At 42.8% G+C, this 20377-nt stretch overlaps 1 protein-coding gene across 1 annotated transcript in view; it reads right to left on the bottom strand.

Moving 5' to 3' along the window:
- Window positions 1-20377, bottom strand: part of gad2 (glutamate decarboxylase 2) — a 141153-nt gene that overhangs the window by 60915 nt on the left and 59861 nt on the right. The window contains exon 5 of the mRNA XM_060825716.1: window positions 1698-1788. Coding sequence (XP_060681699.1) covers window positions 1698-1788 — 91 coding nt within the window. The remainder of the gene's footprint in view (window positions 1-1697; window positions 1789-20377) is intronic.

The raw sequence follows: 20377 nt of genomic DNA, 5'->3' as shown, positions 1-20377 counted from the left end.
ATCGATATCCTGGAACATTTAGTTGCCAATCATCATGCCCTTCCTTCAACCAAATCTGTGTAATTGCTATAATGTCATACTCCCAGGCACCAATCCAAGCCATAAGTTGTTCTGCCTTACCCACTATACTCCTTACATTAAAGTAGATGCATTTCAGGCCACCAGTTCTTTTGTGGTCATCTGCTCCTTGCCTACTCTTCCCTTTATTAATGCTATCTTCATGATCCTTACAGTCTGCAGTCTCCACCTCGCTGCCTACTTGTTTTCTCTTCTGGTTCCCAGCCCCCTGCCACATTAGTTTAAAATCTCCCCAACAGCAGTAGCAAAAACTCCCCCAAAGACATTGGTTCTGGTCTGGTTCAGATATAGACCGTCCATTTTGTAATAGTCCCACCTTCCCCAGAACCAGTCCCAATGTCCAACAAATCTGAACCCCTCCCTCCTCCACCATCTTTCTAGCCATGTGTTCATCCTGCCTATATTTTCATTTCTATGCTGGCTAGCACTTGACGCTGATAGAGGAGGGGGCGCAGGAGGAAGATACTACACGTGTAGTATCTCGGCTTCATTCTGCCAAAATGGAGGCCCGACTCCTGAGGTAAGTCCCTTTTAAAGCAGGAAAACTTACCCTTCCCAGGACCCCTCACTTTACCTCATCTTCTCTCCAGCTGCTCTGTCAAAATGGAGGCCTGACTCCCGAGGTAAGTCCCTTTTTTAATGGGAAAACTTACCTTTCCCGGCAGCCTACTTTTCATCTCACCTTCTCTCCTCACTGCTCTGTCTAAATCTAGACTCCAAATTCTGAATTTCTCTCTTTAACCCTCTCTCTCACCCACATACTTTCCACCTTTAATACACTTCTTAAAATCTATCTCTTTTTAAACATAGCTTTGGTCAACTGCCTGAATATCTCTTTATGTGGCTTAGTGCCATATTTTCCATTCTAATATTTCTGTGAAATGCCCTTCAGAATAGTTATCGTGTTAACTATGCTAAATACAGACAAGACTGGGTTGTGATCATTTAATTTCAATTTCTTGTGCATACCCAATTTTAAAACCTCCTTCATTGATAGACTTGCCTTCAATTACCAAGGCTCTAAGTCTAGGGATTGAATTCCTAACCCTCTCCATTTTCTGTCTCCTTTTTCTACTCTTTGATTCGCCTTACAACCTACATCTTTGAATAGATTTTTGGAAATTCTGTTTTGATATCTTCGTCTGTGGTTCAGCGTCAGATTTTGTTTGACAATGCTTCTGTGAATCACCTTTGAATATTTTATAATAAAGGAGTTATAAGTAAATTATTATTGTTTTTGTTAGATCATTCCTGTTTCATTATGGAACTAAAATGGCTTCTGCTTCACTGGTGCATTCAAGTTAAAGCTCCTTTTGTAGGTTAAGCACCTGGTTCTTCTCACCCAGTAGTGCAACCTCCAAATTCTCCTATTCTTCACTAATGGTATCTAGTGCATTCCTCTGCTTGTCCCTGAGTGCTGGGGTGAGGGGTTCTGATTCTCATTTGACATATGTGCTTTTATTTCATGATGTAAAGAAAACAATTTCACTGAGAAGTTGCATAGAACAAATGAGTTCAAATACTTCACAGGTTAAGGAGATGTTGAGTTAGTCACTAAATTGTAATAGAAGACAAGGGCAACTTACACAATTCTCAATGGAGTAACAAAGGTCACTTACATGTTAGTATTAGCAGTAGAGGTAAGCCAATCAGCAGCCAGGCCAACCATATCCAACCCAGTTGAAAGCTGGTTGAAATATCTAGGATGACCTAATGAACAAACAATAAGAAGTGGCTATTAACATTAATTTGTGACTGTTTTCTTTAACTGTGTTTATTGTTTGCATAATAAAATCACTGCATGAATCCTATTGATAATATCCTTGACTTCTGAATTGTATGTTCCTTGATATTGGTATAGCAAAAAGGAATTGAATTGAATTTATTATCACATGTACTGAGGGACAGTGAAAAGCTTTGTTTTGCGAGCAATACAGGCAGATCACATAGTTAAGTAGCATAGATAGTAAGTAATAGGTAAACAGTGGCAAAAAGAAAAAGACAGGCGAATGTTAAGAGTTTGTGAGTCCATTCAGTACTCGAACAACAGTCGGGTGGAAATGGTTACGAAACCAGCTTGTGAGTGTGTTCAGGCTTCTGTACCTTCTCTCTGATGGTAGAGGTTGTTGAAAAACATTGCCAGGGTGGGATGGATCTTTGAGAGTGCTGGCGGCCTTTCCTTGACAGAGGGCTTGGTAGATGAATTCTATCGATAGGAAGTTGGTTTTTGTGATTGTCCGGGCCGTGTTCACCACTCTCTGTGGCCGTCTCCGATCTTGAACAGTACATTTGCTCTACCAGGTAGCGATACGTCAGACAGAATATTCTAGATGGTGCACCTATAAAAGTTGGCAGGGACATGCCAAATTTTCTCAGCTGCCTGAGGAGGAAGAGACGTTGTTGGGCCTTTGTAACCAGTGTGTCCACATGAAGAGTCCAAGAATTCTAGTTGTGGATGACCACTTTCAGGAGCTTGAGTCTCCACTCATACCACCTCTGTGCTGTTAATGTGTAGGGGAGCATGAGTAACATCCTGCCGAAAATGAACTACCTTGTAGAGCATCAGCTGCAAATGTGTTGCTGATCAAAGCACAGCAGGCCAGGCAGCATCTCAGGAATAGAGAATTCGACGTTTTGAGTCATAATTCACTAGTATCTTTTACCCTTAGCTGTGAGAACATACTTAGTGGCTGGAAAAATGAGGTTCAACCTAGTATTACGATACAACATATTACTATCCTGAAACTCTGTTTTGAACAACACTATACGTGTCCATGTGCAACAAAAACTACAATGGTTCAAGAAAATAGCTCACAGTCACCTTTTCCACGGCAATAAGTGCTGATCTAGTCAGGGACACCCAAATCTCTTCCACAAAATTTAATTTTATTGAACATACTTTGATTGCTAAATACAATTCCAAATTATAAATGGGATATTTTGGTGATATTACAATACTGCTTAAAGTAAAACAATTTCTGTAATCCATCAGAATTGCTGCTGCTGTGAAATCTGTCCTTTTTACAGGATGGAGCAACACAGAAACAGCAATACCTGCATGCAACTGAGTAAGGGTAACTTTGGCTGCTGGGGAACGACATGCACACCGAACATGAAATGACTGACTCCCAAGAAGCAGTAGACTCTCACCTGCAGCACTGTAAGCACTGCATCATTTATATGTAAGTGCTCCTGTCAATCTCAGGCTGTCATTAGTAGCAATGTTGGAATATCGAGTTATTCAAAACTGTGCCAAACAGAGACTTTCTTTCACCTTACTGGTTTTGAATACATGGAATAAGTTTAAACTATGATTAATTTCGCTTGCTTTGCTAAATAGTTGCCAAGGAGAGACATCTTTGACATATGAACATGGCTGTTTTGATTTATGAATGAATCACAGAATTTTTACAGTGTAGAAGGAGATTATTTGGCCCATTTTATCTGTTCTGGCTCCCTGAGCATTTTAACTTAGTGCCAGTCTCCTGATGTTTCCCTGTATAGAGGAACCTTGATGATCCGGCATTTAATTATCTGAATTTAGGATTATCCGAACAAGATCATAAGGTCCTGATGCTTGGCTAAACTGTGTTATCCAGCATTCGCTTATCCGAATATTCGATTATCCAAACAAAATACTCCCCGCCTGTGTCGTTCAAATAATCTTCTGTAATGCTGCATGTCATTTCTAATTAAGTAATCATCCAAAGTCCTCTTTAGTGCTTCAATTGAACTCGCCCCTACCCAACTTCCAGGCAGAGAATTTCCTCCCTATGTAAACCATTGTGTGAAAAAGGCTTTAATCACCTCTCATTTGATTATTTTGTAAAACGCTTTACAACTGTATCCGTTGGTTCTCAATCTGTTCATACATAGAGAACATTTCTCCAGACCCCTCATGATGTTGAAAACTTATATCAAAGGTCCTCTTAAATATCTCTTCGGCAAAGAAAACACTCCCAACTGTTTTAAGACGTTCTCATAACTGCAGTGTCCCAGCCCTGGAAACATTCTCCTAAACCTATTCTGCACTCTCTCCATGGTATTCACGCCCTTCCTATAGTGTGACACCCAGAACTGTACACAATATTCCAGCTGAAGTCTAACCAGTGTCTGACATAAGTTCATCACAATCTCCCTGCTTTTGTACTTGAATGCCCTTACAAATGAAGCTGACAATAGGATATGCTTTATGAGCATAACTGTCTGACGGTCCTGCTGTATCTAATGACTTATGTACATGCATAGCCAGGTCTCCACATTCTTTGGACCAAAGTGCACCAACTCACACTGCTCCACATTCAACTTCATCTTTCACCTATCTGCCCGCTCCACCAACATGTCAATGCCATTTGAAGATTTACACCACTTTCTTTACAGTTTACAATTCCCTCAATTTTGTGTCATCGACAACGTTGTATTTGACCCATGCATACCCCAAGATTTAGATAATTGCTATATCAGAAAATGCAAGAGTCTCATATAGACCCCTAGGGAATACAACTACAAAATTTCTTTAAGCCCAAAGAATACCTGAATGTAGGTTTGCTCGCTGAGCTAGAAGGTGCATTTTCAGACGTTTTGTCACCATACTGCGTAACATCGTCAGTGAGCCTCCGGATGAAGCACTGGTGGCATGGCCCGCTTTCTATTTATGTGTTTAGGTTTCCTTGGGTTGGTGATATCATTTCCTGTGGTGATGTAATTTCCTGTTCTTTTTATCATGGGTTGGTACATGGGATCCAAGTCAATGTGTTTGTTGATAGAGTTCTGGTTGGAATGCCATGCTTCTAGGAATTCTCATGCATATCGTTATTTGGCTTGTCCCAGGATGGATGTGTGGTCCCAGGTGAAGTGGTCTCCTTCCTCATCTATATGTAAGGATACCAGTGAAAGTGGCTCATGCCGTTTTGTGGCTAGTTGATTTTCATATATCCTGGTGACTAGTTTTTTGCCTGTTTGTCCAGTGTAGTGTTTATTACAGTTCTTGCGAGGTATTTTGTAAATGACAATAGTTTTGCTTGATGTCTGTATAGGGTCTCTCCTACAGACAAACCAACAGGACACCCATGGGATCTTCGATATCAGGGTTCTTAGCAGAGGCAGGAATGCAGAGACTTGAGCAAACAGCTCTGCTAACCATCCAACCCAAACTTTGGGGCCGTTATGTGGATGATACCTTTGTCATCACTAAACAAAACAAACTAGAGGAAACTTCAAGACCATCAATAATATCCTTACTGGCATAAAATTCACTAAAGAGGAGGAAAACAAGAACAAACTGCCATTCCTAGATGTCACAGTAGAGCAAACAGCCAATGGGCAACTTCAAACCATCGTCTACAGGAAAACAACACATACTGACCAAATACTGAACTACAGAAGCAATCATCCCAACACCCACAAACAAAGCTGCATTAGAACATTATATCAATGAGGCGTCACACACTGCAGCACAGAGGAACAATGCAGAACAGATAAAAATTACCTACACAGTGTATTTAAAAAGAATGGGTACCCAATGAACACAGTCCGCCGATTTCTCAGCACAAACCCCAAGCAGGCAGAATGCTCCCAAACCCTAGCCACTCTCCCCTACATCAAAGACATCTTGGAAATGATTGCCAGACTACGCAGACCTCTTGGCATCATAGTAGCCCCGAAATGTCAATTTTCCTGCTCCTTGGATGCTGCCTGAACTGCTGTGCTTTTCCAGCACCACTCTAATCCAGAATCTGGTTTCCAACATCTGCAGTCATTGTTTTTACCATCATGGTAACCCACAAACCCACCAACACACTAAAACTGCAGCTAATGAACTTGAAAGACCTCAACCTGAGCTACAAATCTTCTTAAAACTTGCCAAAGAATATATATTAATAATTTCTCTCTGTTTTATAGCCCTCGGCCAATTTGGCATCCATGTTGCCACTGACCTTTTATTTCATGTCCAATAGCACCAGCAAAATGTCCCGGAGGAACTCAGTCCTTGCTCCGTACAGATGGCTCCTGTCCAGCTTGTACGTCTCCACCACAGCTAGCTGCAGTGTTCCAAGGATCTAAATCTCTCCTGTCTGGACCATCTTTTCATCCACACATTCATTTGTCTTATTGTCCTATCTCTGCACTTGCTTGCATGTAGCAGTAGACATAATTCAGAGATTAATACTTTTGGGGTCCTGTTTGCTAAAGTTCTACCTAGCTCCCTGAATTCCAATTGCAGGACCACTTCCCAGTCCTACTTATATTGTTACTATCAATGTGGACTTTGACCACTGATAAGGCAAAAATGAGTACTGCAGTACGTTGATTTTCCTGCTCCTTGGATGCTGCCTGACCTGCTGTGCTTTTACAGCACCACTCTAATCTTGACTATGACCTCTCATTACTTGTTCTCCCCAGAAGAATGTCCTGCAGCAATTCTGTGATATACTTGAAGCCAACACTAGAAAGGTAAAAGAAATAGGATGAAGTCACATTGGCAGTGGCAGAAACTAAAGAATCCTCAATCAGTACTGTCCTTCTGATCTCCTTCCTCCCATCCTGTTCAACTGGGCCAACCAGAGCCCAATATCTTGACTCATGCAGCACTCCTTCAAAGATCCATCACCCTTGCTGATATCCAAAATGCTGAAAATGTTGCTGGAAAAGTGCAGCAGGTCAGGCAGCATCCAAGGAGCAGGAGAGTCGGCGTTTCGGGCATGACCCCTTATTCACGTTTCGGGCATGAGCCCGAAGCATCAACTCTCCTGCTCCTTGGGTGCTGCCTGACCTGCTGTGCTTTTCCAGCAACACATTTTCAGCTCTGATCTCCAGTATCTGCAGTCCTCACTTTCTCCTCTGATATCCAAAATGGAAAATCACTTTGTGGATGTGACCTCTGGAGACTCCTGTACTTCCTGCCTGTTTCTTTTGGACTGTCTGATGGTCATTCATTCTCCATCTGTCTGCTTAACCCTAACCTGTCATGTGACCACCATCTGAATGTGTTACCCACATTGCTCTCTGAAACAAAGAGGCACCTTAGTGACTCCAGCTGGTCACTCAAATTTAGATCTCTAATTATGAGATACTGAAATAAAGAACTTTTACTTTTATATTGCACCTTTCATAACTTGAAAGCTTGCAGCCAATGAAATATTTTTGAAATACAGTCATTAATGGGATGTAATGTTTGATATGCCCATTCAAAGGTCCAACAAACAGCCATGTGATTACAGCAATGATAAGTTCTCAAGAGAATATAGACAGACTGAAAAGGAATGTAAATATGTTGAGTAAGAGGTCAAAAAATTGGCAGATGGCGTATGAGGTGGGGAAATGTGAACATGACCACTTTGACAGGAAGAATAAATAAGCAGTATATCATATATAAATGACAAGAGATTGCCGAACTCTACAATTTTCACAATGCATTTGATAAAATACCACATCAAAGGTTATTGCAGAAGATAAAAGTTTGTGCAGTACATAGTAACGTACTGACATGGATAGAAGATTGGCTGACCAATAGAGTAGGAGTAAATGGCCTTTTTCAGGCAGGCAGCATAATGTCATGATGGTATGCCAAAGGGGTGAGTGCTGGGGCCTCAAATGCTTACAAATGATCTAAATGATGTGGATGAGGGGACTGAAAGTATGGTAGTTAAATTTGTTGATGACATAAAGATAGGTGGCAAAATGAGTTGTGAAGGGTGCAACAGAACCCTACAGAGGGATATGGATAGGTTAAGTGAGTGGGCAAACATCCAGTGTATAGAATATAATGCGCAAAAGTATGAAATGTTCCATTTTGGCAGTCAGAATAAAGAAGAAGCATATTATCTAAATGGTAAGAGGTTTCAGAGCTCTGAGATACAGGGACACATGGGTGTCCTAGTGCATGAATCGCGGAAGGTTAGTTTGCAGGACTCAGGAAAGCTAATCAAATATGTTTTACTGAAAAGGGAATTGAATGCAAGAGTAAGAGGGCATTGTATGAGCATTGGTGAAGCTGCACCTGGTGTACTGTATAAACTGCTGGTCATTGATCTTATGGAAGGATGTCAATGTGTTGGAAGCAGTTCAGAGAAGGTTTATTGGACTGATACCTGGAATGAGTGGATTATCTAAAGAGGAAAAGCTAGACAGCCTAGGCCTGTATCCCTCAAAGTTTAGAAGAAGTGACACAATTGAAACATATAAGCTTCTGAATGGACTTGACCTGTTGAAAGAATATTTTCCCTTGTTGGAAAATCTAGGATTAGGAGTCATAGTTTAAAAATAGAAGGTACATTTAAGGTAGAGATGAATTTTTTTTTCTCTCAGAGGGTTGTGAGTCTTTCAAATTTAGTGGATGCAGAATCTTTAAATATTTTTACTGCAATGGCAGATAGATTTTTGATTGCCATGGGAGTGAAAGATTATTGGGGGAATGCGGGAGTGTAGAGTTTAGATTAAAATGAATTCAGCCATGATCTTATTGAATGATGGAGTTGACTCAAAGGGCCAAGTGACCTACACTTGTTCTTTGTTCATCTGCTCTGGAGCCCACATGTTCAGCACTACAGAGGGACCTGACTGCCTTGGTCCACAAATCACAAAATGTTAGTATGCAAACATAGCAATTGAATAGAAAAGCAAATTAAATATAGGCATTTTCTGCAAGGAGAATTGGATATATTTATGTGAATGAATCAGATCTGATGAAGAGTCACCAGACTTGTAACATTCACTCTGCTTTCTTCCCACAGATGCTGTCAGACCTGTTGAATTTGTCAGCAATTTCTATTTTTGTTTCAGATCTCCAGCATCTGCAGTTATTTGTTTTATTTGATAAATGTAGGAAAGTCTTGTTATCAGGCATGGTGATAGAGCATCTCAAGGACATTGAGGCGAAATGACAGAATCCCTACAGTGTGGAAGCAGCTCATTAAGTTCACACTGCCCTCTGAAGAGCATCCAACCTGAACACCTCCTACCCTATCTCTGTAACCCTGCATTTATCATGGCTAATTTGCCTAGCCTGCACATGCCTGTACTCTATGGGCAATCTAGCATGGCCAATCCACCTAACCTGCACATCTTTGGACTGTGGGAGGAAGTCCCCATAGACATGGGGAGAATGCACAAATTCTATATGGACAGTCGCCAGAGGCTGGAATCAAACCCAGCTCCCTGATGCTGCGGAGTAACAGTGCCAACCACTGAGCCAATGTGCCGCCCTAGATTTCTGGGATAAAGGTTTAAGTTTATGTGGAAAGTTTGATCAATTTAGGTCTATGCTTTGGTGTTTGGTTGAATGAGTGGTAATCTTTTGAAGCTTATAAGGTGTGGAGGGAACCTGACAATTTGGATGCAAAGGAATGTTTCTGCTACTGAAAGAGTCTAGAACTACGGACATTGTTTAAAAGCACTGTAGACAAAGGTTGGTAAGACAAGGTTGATAAGACATTTTGGTTGCATTTTTGAAAGACAAAGCAGGGCAGAATTTAATAGTTGCACCTGAGAGAGTGTTGTCAAACAGAAAGGCCTAGGGATTCAGATACATAGTTTCTTAAAAGCGGCATCACAAAGTGGTGAAGAAGACATTTGGAACTCTTGCCTTCATTGGTCAGAGCATTGAGTATAGGAGTTGTAATGTCATGTTGCAGCTGTACAAGTCACTTTTGGAGTGCTGCACTGAAATAAGACTTTCATTATCTCAGAAATTTTAATAGAATTCTCTTTCATGAGAATAGTAAAACTTGGTTCATTGAATATATTCAAGCCTGATTTTGACAGATTTTTGATTGTCAAAAGGAGGTAACGAATATGGTACAGACAGGAAAGGAGTTGAGGTTGCATCCAAGTCAGTTATGCCTTATTGAATGGCTGAACAGGCGAGAGAAGCTGAGTGGTCCTGTTCCTAATTTTTGTCATTGTGTTTGTTTTTGTGTTTTGACAAAATAATCTGTTTTTGTGACAATGATTGAAGAACAAATGTTGACCAGGGTAACAAAGATTCCCCTCTTGAAATAGTACCATGGGATCATTTACAAAATAAGGTGGAGAGCTGACAATGCCTTCCATCAGGTCATAGAGTGAGAGAACACGGAAACAAACCCTTTGGTTCCAACTAGTCCATGCTGACCAGCTTTCCCAAACTGAACTAGTCCTATTTGCCTGCATTTGGCCCACATCCCTTCAAATCTTTCCTAACCAAGTAACAATTGAAATGTTTTAAAAATGTTGTAATGGCACCCGATTCTACCACTTTCTTGGGTGGTTTGTTCCATATACACATTACCCACTGTTTAAAAGGTTGCCCCTTAAGTCTCTTTTAAATCTTTCTCTCACCTTAAACCTATATTGTCTAGTACTGGGCACCTAATCCTGGGGAAATGACCTTTGGTATTCATCTTATCTATGTTTCTCTATAAGGTCACCCCTCAGCCTCCTATGTTTCAGAGAAAAATGTCCCAGCCTATCAAGCCTCTCCTTATAACACTAAGCCTGTAGTCTTGGTAACATCCTTGTAAATTGTTTCTGCACTCCTTACATTTAATAACATCCTTTCTATTGCAGGTGACCAGAATTGTGTGCAGCACTCCAAGAATGACTTGTACGGCTGCAACATGACATTACAACTCCTATACTCAATGCTCTGACCAATGAAGGCAAGAGTTCCAAATGTTTTCTTCACCACTTTGTGATGCCGCTTTTAAGAAACTATGTATCTGAATCCCTAGGTCTTTCTGTTTGACAACACTCTCTCGGGTGCAACTATTAAGTTCTGCCCTGCTTTGTCTTTCAAAAATGCAATCAAAATGTCTTATCAACATTGTCTTACCAACCTTTGTCTAAATTAAACTCCATTTGCCATTCATCAGTCCATTGGCTCAGCTGATCAAGATCTTGTTGCACTCTTAGATAATCTTCTCCACTGTCCACAATACCACCAATTTTGGTGTCATCTCCATGCCTCCAAATTGTTTAAATAAATGTGGCATATTGGTGGTCAGAGGCCTCCTGTCCAAATAATAATCCTGTACCACCATTGTCTGTATCCAATTAGCTTGCTTTCCCTGGATTGGAAAGACAGCACCTCAAACTGTGGACTATTCCATGGAGAGTGAAGCCCTAATTTTTACCTGAATGGAGATCACCTCCATTGTGGCAAAAAGGCCAAAATTTGTCTGGAATCACAAGGCACCAAACCTGGCCCCTCTTATTTTCTTGGGAACTGGATTGGTGGTCAGGCTCTGGTTCACACATGGGTAGTTCCTGGACGCAGCAGGCAATTTAAACTGCCACAAATGAATAAAAAAATTAGGAATAACTGTATTTTTCTCAATAGTGTGTAGTCTGCAATATAGAAATTAAATCAATAATTGAAGCAACCATATTTTTTTTCTCCTTCGTTTATGGGCGATAGTAATTTTAAAAAATTCTTTTCTCACGAGGCCAAGATTTATTGTCCATCCATAAGTGCCCCAAAGAAGTTGCTGGTGAACTGCCTTATTGAACCACTAGCATTCCCTATGGTGTAGGTATACGCTCAGTGCTGTCAGGAAGGGAGCTCCAAGATTTTGAAGAAATTGCAATGAAGTATAACAAAAACACAGTGTCTTGTTATCTAAAACAATTATAGGATTTATCCTGCATAACTGACTTACTAAACTATCAATGTCACAATGGGGTGCCTACTAATGAACAGCTCGATCTGTTTATTAAATGGAAATGTTAATTGATATAAGTACCTGAATGAGGTGTTTATTGACATAGGTTTTTAAGTACATTTGCAAAATAATTTATTCACATGACCACGTAGTGAAATGTTTGTTTTTATAATGAATTTGTTCTTGACATTCCACTGTATTGGATATTTGTTCTGGATCAATGGGAGTTTGTTCTTTTTCAGTACAGCCATAAGCGGTAGCATGCTATAATGCCGCTTTCACCTTAGCCCTAAGCTCTCTTCTGCCCAACATCTGTCAGATGTGCAGAGTGAATGGCTCATCTTGGCCTTCTCAGAGATGGCCGACGACTACCGTGACGTCACTTCCGCCCCCACCGACCTCGCAGCCTCTGCGATCGCCGCCCAAACAACCGCCCTGGCGATCCCTGCACAGACAACCGCTTCCACGATCACCAGGAAGATCGCCGACAGACTCGCGACCCCCGCGGCTACCGGGAATGACAACGGATCTTTCGTCGCCACAACCATTTCCGCCCCTTCGGTTGCCGTCGCCGCAGCCACTTCCGCCCCCACTGACATCACTAACCTGCATGACCACAATGCCTCAGGTGTCTCCGCCCCCACGCCGACTTTCGTCATCATGCGTAACTCCGCCCTCACGCCGACTTTCATCACCACGCGTAACCCCGTCTCCACGCCGAATTTCGTCACCACGCGTAACCCCGCCCCCACACCAAGCTTCGTCAACACGTCTAACCCCGCCCTACGCCGATCTCTGTCCCCGCCCCCGCCCCTAACTCTGCCCACACTCCCAGCTCCAGTCCCACACCAGGTCCTAGCTCCCAACCTTGCTGGATCTTCACCATCCCTCCAGACCTCCCCCTCTCTGAGAATGAAAAATCAGTCTTCAGCAGAGGCCTCACCTTCATTCCCCTACGCCCTCGGATTAATGAGTTCAACACGCGGCGAGATATTGAACAATTCTTCCGCCGCCTTCGCCCCCGTGCCTACTTTTACAACCAAGACTCCTGCTCACCCTCTGACAACCCCTTCTCCCGCCTCCAACACACCCCATCCACCTGGACACCCCGTGCTAGCCTCTTACCCTCCCTCGATCTATTTATAGCCAACTGCCGCCACGACATTAACCGACTCAACCTGTCCACCCCTCTCACCCACTCCAACCTCTCACCCTCAGAACGTGCAGCCCTCCACTCCCTCCGCTCCAACCCCAACCTCACCATCAAACCTGCAGACAAGGGAGGCGCGGTAGTAGTTTGGCACACCGACCTTTATACCGCTGAGGCCAAACGCCAGCTCGCGGACGCCTCCTCCTATTGCCCCCTTGACCATGACCTCACCTCCCACCACCAAACCATCATCTCCCAGACCATCCATAACCTCAGCACCTCAGGGGATCTCCCATCCACCGCCTCCAACCTCATAGTCCCACAACCCCGCACCACCCGTTTCTACCTCCTGCCCAAAATCCACAAACCTGCCTGCCCCGGCTGACCCATTGTCTCAGCCTGCTCCTGCCCCACCGAACTCATCTCCGCATAGCTCGACACGGTTCTGTCCCCTTTAGTCCAAGAACTCCCCACCTACGTTCGGGACACCACCCACGACCTCCACCTCCTCCAGGATTTTCGCTTCTCCGGTCCCCAATGCCTTATCTTCATGATGGACATCCAGTCCCTGTACACCTCCATCCCCCATCACGAAGGACTCAAAGCCCTCCGCTTCTTCCTTTCCCGCCGCACCAACCAGTACCCTTCCACTGACACCCTCCTTCGACTGACTGAACTGGTCCTCACCCTGAATAACTTCTCTTTCCAATCCTCCCACTTCCTCCAAACTAAAGGAGTTGCCATGGGCACCTGCATGGGCCCCAGCTATGCCTGTTTCTTCTTAGGATATGTGGAACAGTCCATCTTCCGCAACTACACTGGCACCATCCCCCACCTTTTCCTCCGCTACATCGATGACTGTATCGGCGCTGCCTCGTGCTCCCATGAGGAGGTTGAACAGTTCATCAACTTTACCAACACCTTCCATCCCGACCTCAAATTCACCTGGACTGTCTCAGACTCTTCCCTCCCCTTCCTAGATCTTTCCATTTCTATCTCGGGCGACCGACTCAACACAGACATCTACTATAAACCGACTGATTCCCACAGCTACCTGGACTACACCTCCTCCCACCCTGCCCCATGTAAAAACGCCATCCCATATTCCCAATTCCTTCGTCTCCGCCGCATCTGCTCCCAGGAGGACCAGTCCCAATACCGTACAGCCCAGATGGCCTCCTTCTTCAAGGACTGCAGAATCCCCCCAGACGTGATCGACGATGCCCTCCACCGCATCTCTTCCACTTCCCGCTCCTCCGCCCTTGAGCCCCGCCCCTCCAAAAGCCACCAAGACAGATCCCCACTGGTTCTCACCTACCACCCCACCAACCTCCGCATACAGCGTATCATCCGCCGTCATTTCCGCCACCTCCAAACGGACCCCATCACCAGAGATATATTTCCCTCCCCTCCCCTATCAGCATTCCGCAAAGACCACTCCCTTCGTGACTCCCTTGTCAGGTCCACACTCCCCACCAACCCAACCTCCACTCCTGGCACCTTCCCCTGCAACTGCAGGAAATGCAAAACTTGCGCCCACACCTCCTCCTTTACTTCTCTCCAAGGCCCCAAGGGATCCTTCCATATCCACCACAAATTCATCTGCGCCTCCACACACATCATCTATTGCATCCGCTGCACCCGATGTGGCCTCCTCTATATTGGGGAGTCGGGCCGCCTACTTGCGGAACGCTTCAGGGAACACCTCTGGGATGTCCGGACCAACCAACCCAACCACCCCGTGGCTCAACACTTTAACTCTCCCTCCCACTCCACCGAGGACATGCAGGTCCTTGGACTCCTCCATCGCCAGAACATAACAACACGACGGTTGGAGGAGGAGCGCCTCATCTTCCGCCTGGGAACCCTCCAACCACAAGGTATGAACTCAGATTTCTCCATTTTCCTCATTTCCCCTTCCCCCACCTTGTCTCAGTCGATTCCCTCGAACTCAGCACCGCCCTCCTAACCTGCAATCCTCTTCCTGACCTCTCTGCCCCCACCCCACTCCGGCCTATCACCCTCACCTTGACCTCCTTCCACCTATCACATCTCCATCGCCCCTCCCCCAAGTCCCTCCTCCCTACCTTTTATCTTAGCCTGCCTGGCACACTCTCCTCATTCCTGATGAAGGGCTCTGGCCCGAAACGTCGAATTTCCTGTTCCTTGGATGCTGCCTAACCTGCTGTGCTTTAACCAGCAACACATTTTCAGCTTCTCAGAGATCCCCAGCATCAGAACTTTCTCACTGCTACCAACTGAATTGTGACTGGTATTTGGTCCAGGCTTTTCTATGGCAAGATTGATAAGAGATTGGTAAGATTGTGCTTTGGAAATAATGGTCCAGGATGGTGGTTCAGTGTCCCAACTCCTCAGTGTAGTGCTGGAATTTTTACTGTGACTGTAAAATTAGAGCTTTTAATCTGGATTGGGCACATTATCTTCCTGTCAGTTGTATGGCCACTTTCATGCTTGCTGAGGGTGTGTTTCTACTTTTGCCTGTCCCCTCTCTACATCAAGCCATTGACAGGTCCCAGTATGGTTCCCATTTGCCTTTGAGGATCATGCTGTTCAGGCAGGGCTGATCTCCAGGATAGGTTTGGCTGGATTAGGTTTCACTAAGTTTACTTCTGATACAATTGGAGTATTTACAATGGGCGATTACATTCCACAAACAACACGAACAGAGTACAGTTTTAGGTCCCAGAAAGTATCCTGACTCTGGATTGAAAACTGACCCTTGAGTGCTGTGGTACTTTGATTACATACAATGTGCATTTACCTTCTCATTAACATTCCGCGGAATCTCTTCAAATGACTTGTTGTGCATTTATTCCACAGTAATAGCAGACTAAATGTCATTTGTCATTTCTAACCCTTTAAAACAGATTGGATGTTATGTTACAAAGCTGGGGGTAGAACCAAACAAATGTTACAAGGCATTAGCTCATTGTGTGTAAAAATGATAAGATTGTTCAATTCTGTTTGATTTCTTTGGCAGTGTAAAATAGTGGAAAATATGATACAAAAACAGTTTCAATTGTATTGAGAGTTATATTTGGATTACAGCTGACCAATCCTTTAATAAGAAAGCTAGTACAAAAGCTATGTATGGGAGGAAAAATTGAATAATTTAGTTTGCTGGATTATTTTCCCTGAATCAAGTTTGGACCTTGACAAAGATAAAACTGAATACTTAGATATCTTTCTTTCCTTGTATTTTTTAAAGTTGCTTTAAGCTTAATTAAATTTGATCAGTTGTTTTAGTCTCCACATGTAGGGTGTAAATGTGATTACATTTTCCATCTTTTTAGATCGTCAGATGATTGAGAGGACTACTATCAAATAAGATAACTCAGCTATGCAACCTCAGGCATGCATTCTGAAATCTGAGCTCATCTGTGCAAAAGAAATGCTGCCATTTATTTCCCCTAGAGCTACTGCCATTTATTCCAAATTTCTGATATCTCTATTCCAATGTTATATACACAACATTGCTCTAAGCACTGTGGCACCAGTAAACTGGCATCCTGTATACTCAGATTAAGTATCCCAACTGGTTTCAGTCTCAAATCCAACAAAGTCAATGATAAGCAGATCCATGGCAGATAGACTTCCAAGACTGATAAGTCAATGGGAGTGCCTCCAGTACTCACATTTGACAGTCACATGGGCAGGGCTGGGTCCTTCCAGTCTGAAAATAGAGGCAGTCAGGAAGAAGGCAAGGTGACTTAATTTCTTTGACACTACCATAGCTACCACATTACTGCACATGCACTGCAGTGGTTCAAGAAGTAGCTCATCACAATCCTGTCAAGAACAACGAAAGATGGCTCATAAATGCTAGCTAAACTAGTGGTGCCCACATGCCATGAATGACTGAAAGAAAAGCTAAAAGGACATGATCTTGGAGGGGCAGGCTAATATAGTCTGCCTGCATACCATCTATACATCTTGGTGAGGGTGAGAACAGGGCCTCACTAGACCCCTAAGGTGTGTCAGTTTGCCAATGCCTGAATATCTGCTACTCACTGGCAGGCTGCCAATCCAACCCTATCCCAGTCTCTTTGTAAATGATTGGGATTTTCACAAGGATTCTGGTGGTGCCAAGTTGCACATCTGCACACTGCTTATCTTTATCTTCTTTGAAAATTTAGCCCATGTCTTGGAAAACAGTCGCCTTGATACTTGAAAAGATTGAACTGTGGCAATGATATGAGAAAGTTAGAATAAGTTAATAGGGATCTCAACTTGATAGAAGATAAGGATCTTGAGCCATGTAACATTTGAAATTGACAATGTTCATACATGTAAAGAGTGTGATTGTTTTTTACAATTATTGAAAACAAGATATTACTTACAACTTATTAGCTTTTAGAAACCATAGAGATGTCTGTTAGTTTTAATTTAATCTGTGCCCTTGGACTTTTATTTCCTTTTAATCTGACTGTAAGAAAAGCTGGAGCAAAGTGACCTGGAAATCAAATTTAAACTAGACAATGTGTGACAGAGCAGCAATATAATTGGCCTTGGCTCTACTTTAATTGTACTAGTAAAGGGACAGACTGTTCCAAGATTCCAACTTTGTTTGCTGTGAAGCTCAAATGAAGCAGTTGATGTATTTTAAAAGAATGTTAACATCAGAGAAGGTAAACATGGGTTGGTATCATTGGTTATTGTCAGATTAACTGATGCAACTCCCATCTCTGGTTCTTTAATGCTAGATTCAAATACTGTACCCAATATATAAATTGACACAAAATCATTGTCTATGTGTTACAGATTATTTAACAAATAATCGTTGCTCATTGATGAATACAGAAACCACGAGTGAAAAGATAGTTCTAGAAACAAAGGAAGAAATGGGAAAAATGTAAAAGTCTTTGCTGTGTAGGACTATCATAGGTCAGGTGAATTGGCCATGCTAAATTGCCATAATGTCCAAAGATGTGTAGGCTAGGTGGAGTAGCCATGGAAAATGTAGGGTTATAGGGATAGGGTGGGGTGTGTGGGTCTGTGTGGGATGCACTTCAAAGGGTTGGTGTGGATTTGATGGGTTGAATTCTGCACTATAGGGATCCTGTGATTCAGCTCCTCAAGGCTATGCCACCATTCGATCAGATCTTTGGTGAATTTTCAGAAAGATTTTTGCAAAACGTGGACTAGGCTAGGATTTATCACTCATCCTGAATTGCCCTTCAGAGGATGGTAGTGAGTCATTCACTTGAACTGCTGAAGTCCATATGGTGTAGACATCTTAAAGATTCCATATCCCTTTCTGCCCTTACCCAATAAAAAATTGTCAATCACATCTTTGAAAACATGTATTGATGCCATATCCATTTAAAGGATTGAGGTTCAGATTTTCACTCCCTTTTGAATACAGAAGTGCTTGCTGATTTCACTGCTAAAGAAAAAAACTATTTTCTAATCAGCCCATTCAGAGATGTTTTGCACATGTCTGGAATAGGTGGGACTTGAATCTAGATCACCTGGGAGGAATCGTCCCACTGTGCCAATAAGAGCCCCTAATTGACTTCACTATGAAATAGCCTAGTACTAATCTGAAGGTTCTCCAGTTGTCGTCTGGATTCCCCAAGCAGAGTTTTTTTTCTCTTTGTTTCGAAGCTAAAGCAAATACTTCTCCATGCCATTGTACTATTGAAATTGAAACAAAGGAATGACATCTGTGGACTCATGCATTATACATTGCTATCAAAGCAACACCACTGAGAGAATGTTGTGAACAAGTACAATGTACAAAAGGAGGCAAGGAAAATAATAGTCACGTCATCATGTATTATCCATAATCAAGTAGCCAAAGGACATGATTACAAAAGCCTGGATGTGGATAAGTTGACCATCACCTTTATAAGAGTATGGTCTAATGAGACTATCTTCCCCTATCTTATAAAGGAGAGGAAAATACATATTTTCTTTCTCTTGAAGATGCTTCTCCATTGCTGTTTCCTGCTATGATGCCTGAAGTTTTAACCCTGAGACATGAGCACAGAGTTTGGAAAATTCTCATCTCTGTAAATGGGAGAAAGTGCCCTAAGTGGTTTAAATTTGGTTGTGGAGGTTAGATATTCTGGAGGTTGTTCCTTCCAAAATGTGCAGAGGCAGCCATAGGATCTGCTGGGTGTGAGGGCAGGCTGTCTAAAAAGTGGCTTTGCAGCTCTGGCATTTTGTCCCAACTGTGAAAAAAATCAAGAAAGCAAAAACAACCCTCTAGCTCTCCATCTGCCACATTGCCTCACACCAAACCATTTGCACTGCCCAATCCTTGCTAAGTTATAAGATCTCATGCCCAAGCCACCTTGGCACTCTGTGTACCTTCCAGGCCAACCTACACCCACTAAACCTCCATGGTCCTTCATCTCTTCATATCACCGTATGCCTATCTATCCCATGGCCTTTTATTCTCCAATGCTAACGTAGAATAAACTTGTGCAAAACCACATACTTGACCCACCAACCTTTGCCTTTAAGGTCTTCATGCAATCTCACCCATATATCATGAGGAAATGTCAGCACCCATGCTGAGACAAAAGTAAAACAATGTTTAAAATATCTATTGATGAATTCTGTATGTAAAACAAAAACACAGATTAATTAAAATAATGCATTTAACTTCCTTCAACAACTTATTCCCTTATAAAACCAAGAATTTACATACATGACCTCACATCAAATGCTTTATAACCACTTTGAGCTGTCAATCAAAGTGACTCTGACAAAAAAGAGGTTGCAAAGTCATCATGCTGCACTGAACATAATCTTCAGGCTTATGTCAACAGTGAAACAATCATTTATTTTGTTAAAAATGTAGACCGCTTGGTTTTAAATTTAAAAGTTTGAAAATTTAAATGCTTCGATGGCTGGGCGATTCCCTTCACAATTCCAAGCATTTACCACTCTCGTGTCTATTTTCAACAATCCCAAATGGCACTTGACCCCTATTAAAGGGCATATTACCTCTCCCAAAGATGTCTCAAGATGTCTCCAGCTTTGATCTTCTCTGGAAATTTTAAAGTCCAAAGTTGTGTTTTAAAAGCTAACAAAAATGGCATGGTAGCTCAGTGGTTAGCACTGCTGCCTCACAGTGCTAGGGACCCAGGTTTTATTCCAGCTTCGGGTGACTGCCTACGTGGAGTTTGCACTTTCTCCCTGTGACTGTGTGGGTTTCCTTTGGGTGCTTCTGTTTCATCCCACAGTCTGTGTGGGAGGAAACTGTGTGAGTTAGGTGGATTGACCATGTCAAATTGTCCATAGTGTCCAGGGATGTGCAGGCTAAGTGAGTTAGTCATGGGAAATGGAGGATTACAGGTAATGGGATGGATTTGGGTGGGATGCTTTGGGAGGGTCAGTGTGCACTCAATGGGCCAAGTGGTCTGCTTCCACACTGTAGGAATTCTATGATTCTATGAAAATTGGATATGTTTGAAGACAGCTATATACTTCCTTATGCAGTTACATCCGTGAATTATAAATGCGCAATTTACATCAC

Source organism: Hemiscyllium ocellatum, chromosome 5 (assembly GCF_020745735.1).
Source record: "Hemiscyllium ocellatum isolate sHemOce1 chromosome 5, sHemOce1.pat.X.cur, whole genome shotgun sequence".
Classification (NCBI taxonomy): domain Eukaryota; kingdom Metazoa; phylum Chordata; class Chondrichthyes; order Orectolobiformes; family Hemiscylliidae; genus Hemiscyllium; species Hemiscyllium ocellatum.
The sequence above is the reverse complement of the archived record's forward strand: the minus strand, read 5'-3'. Positions and strand labels throughout refer to the sequence as shown.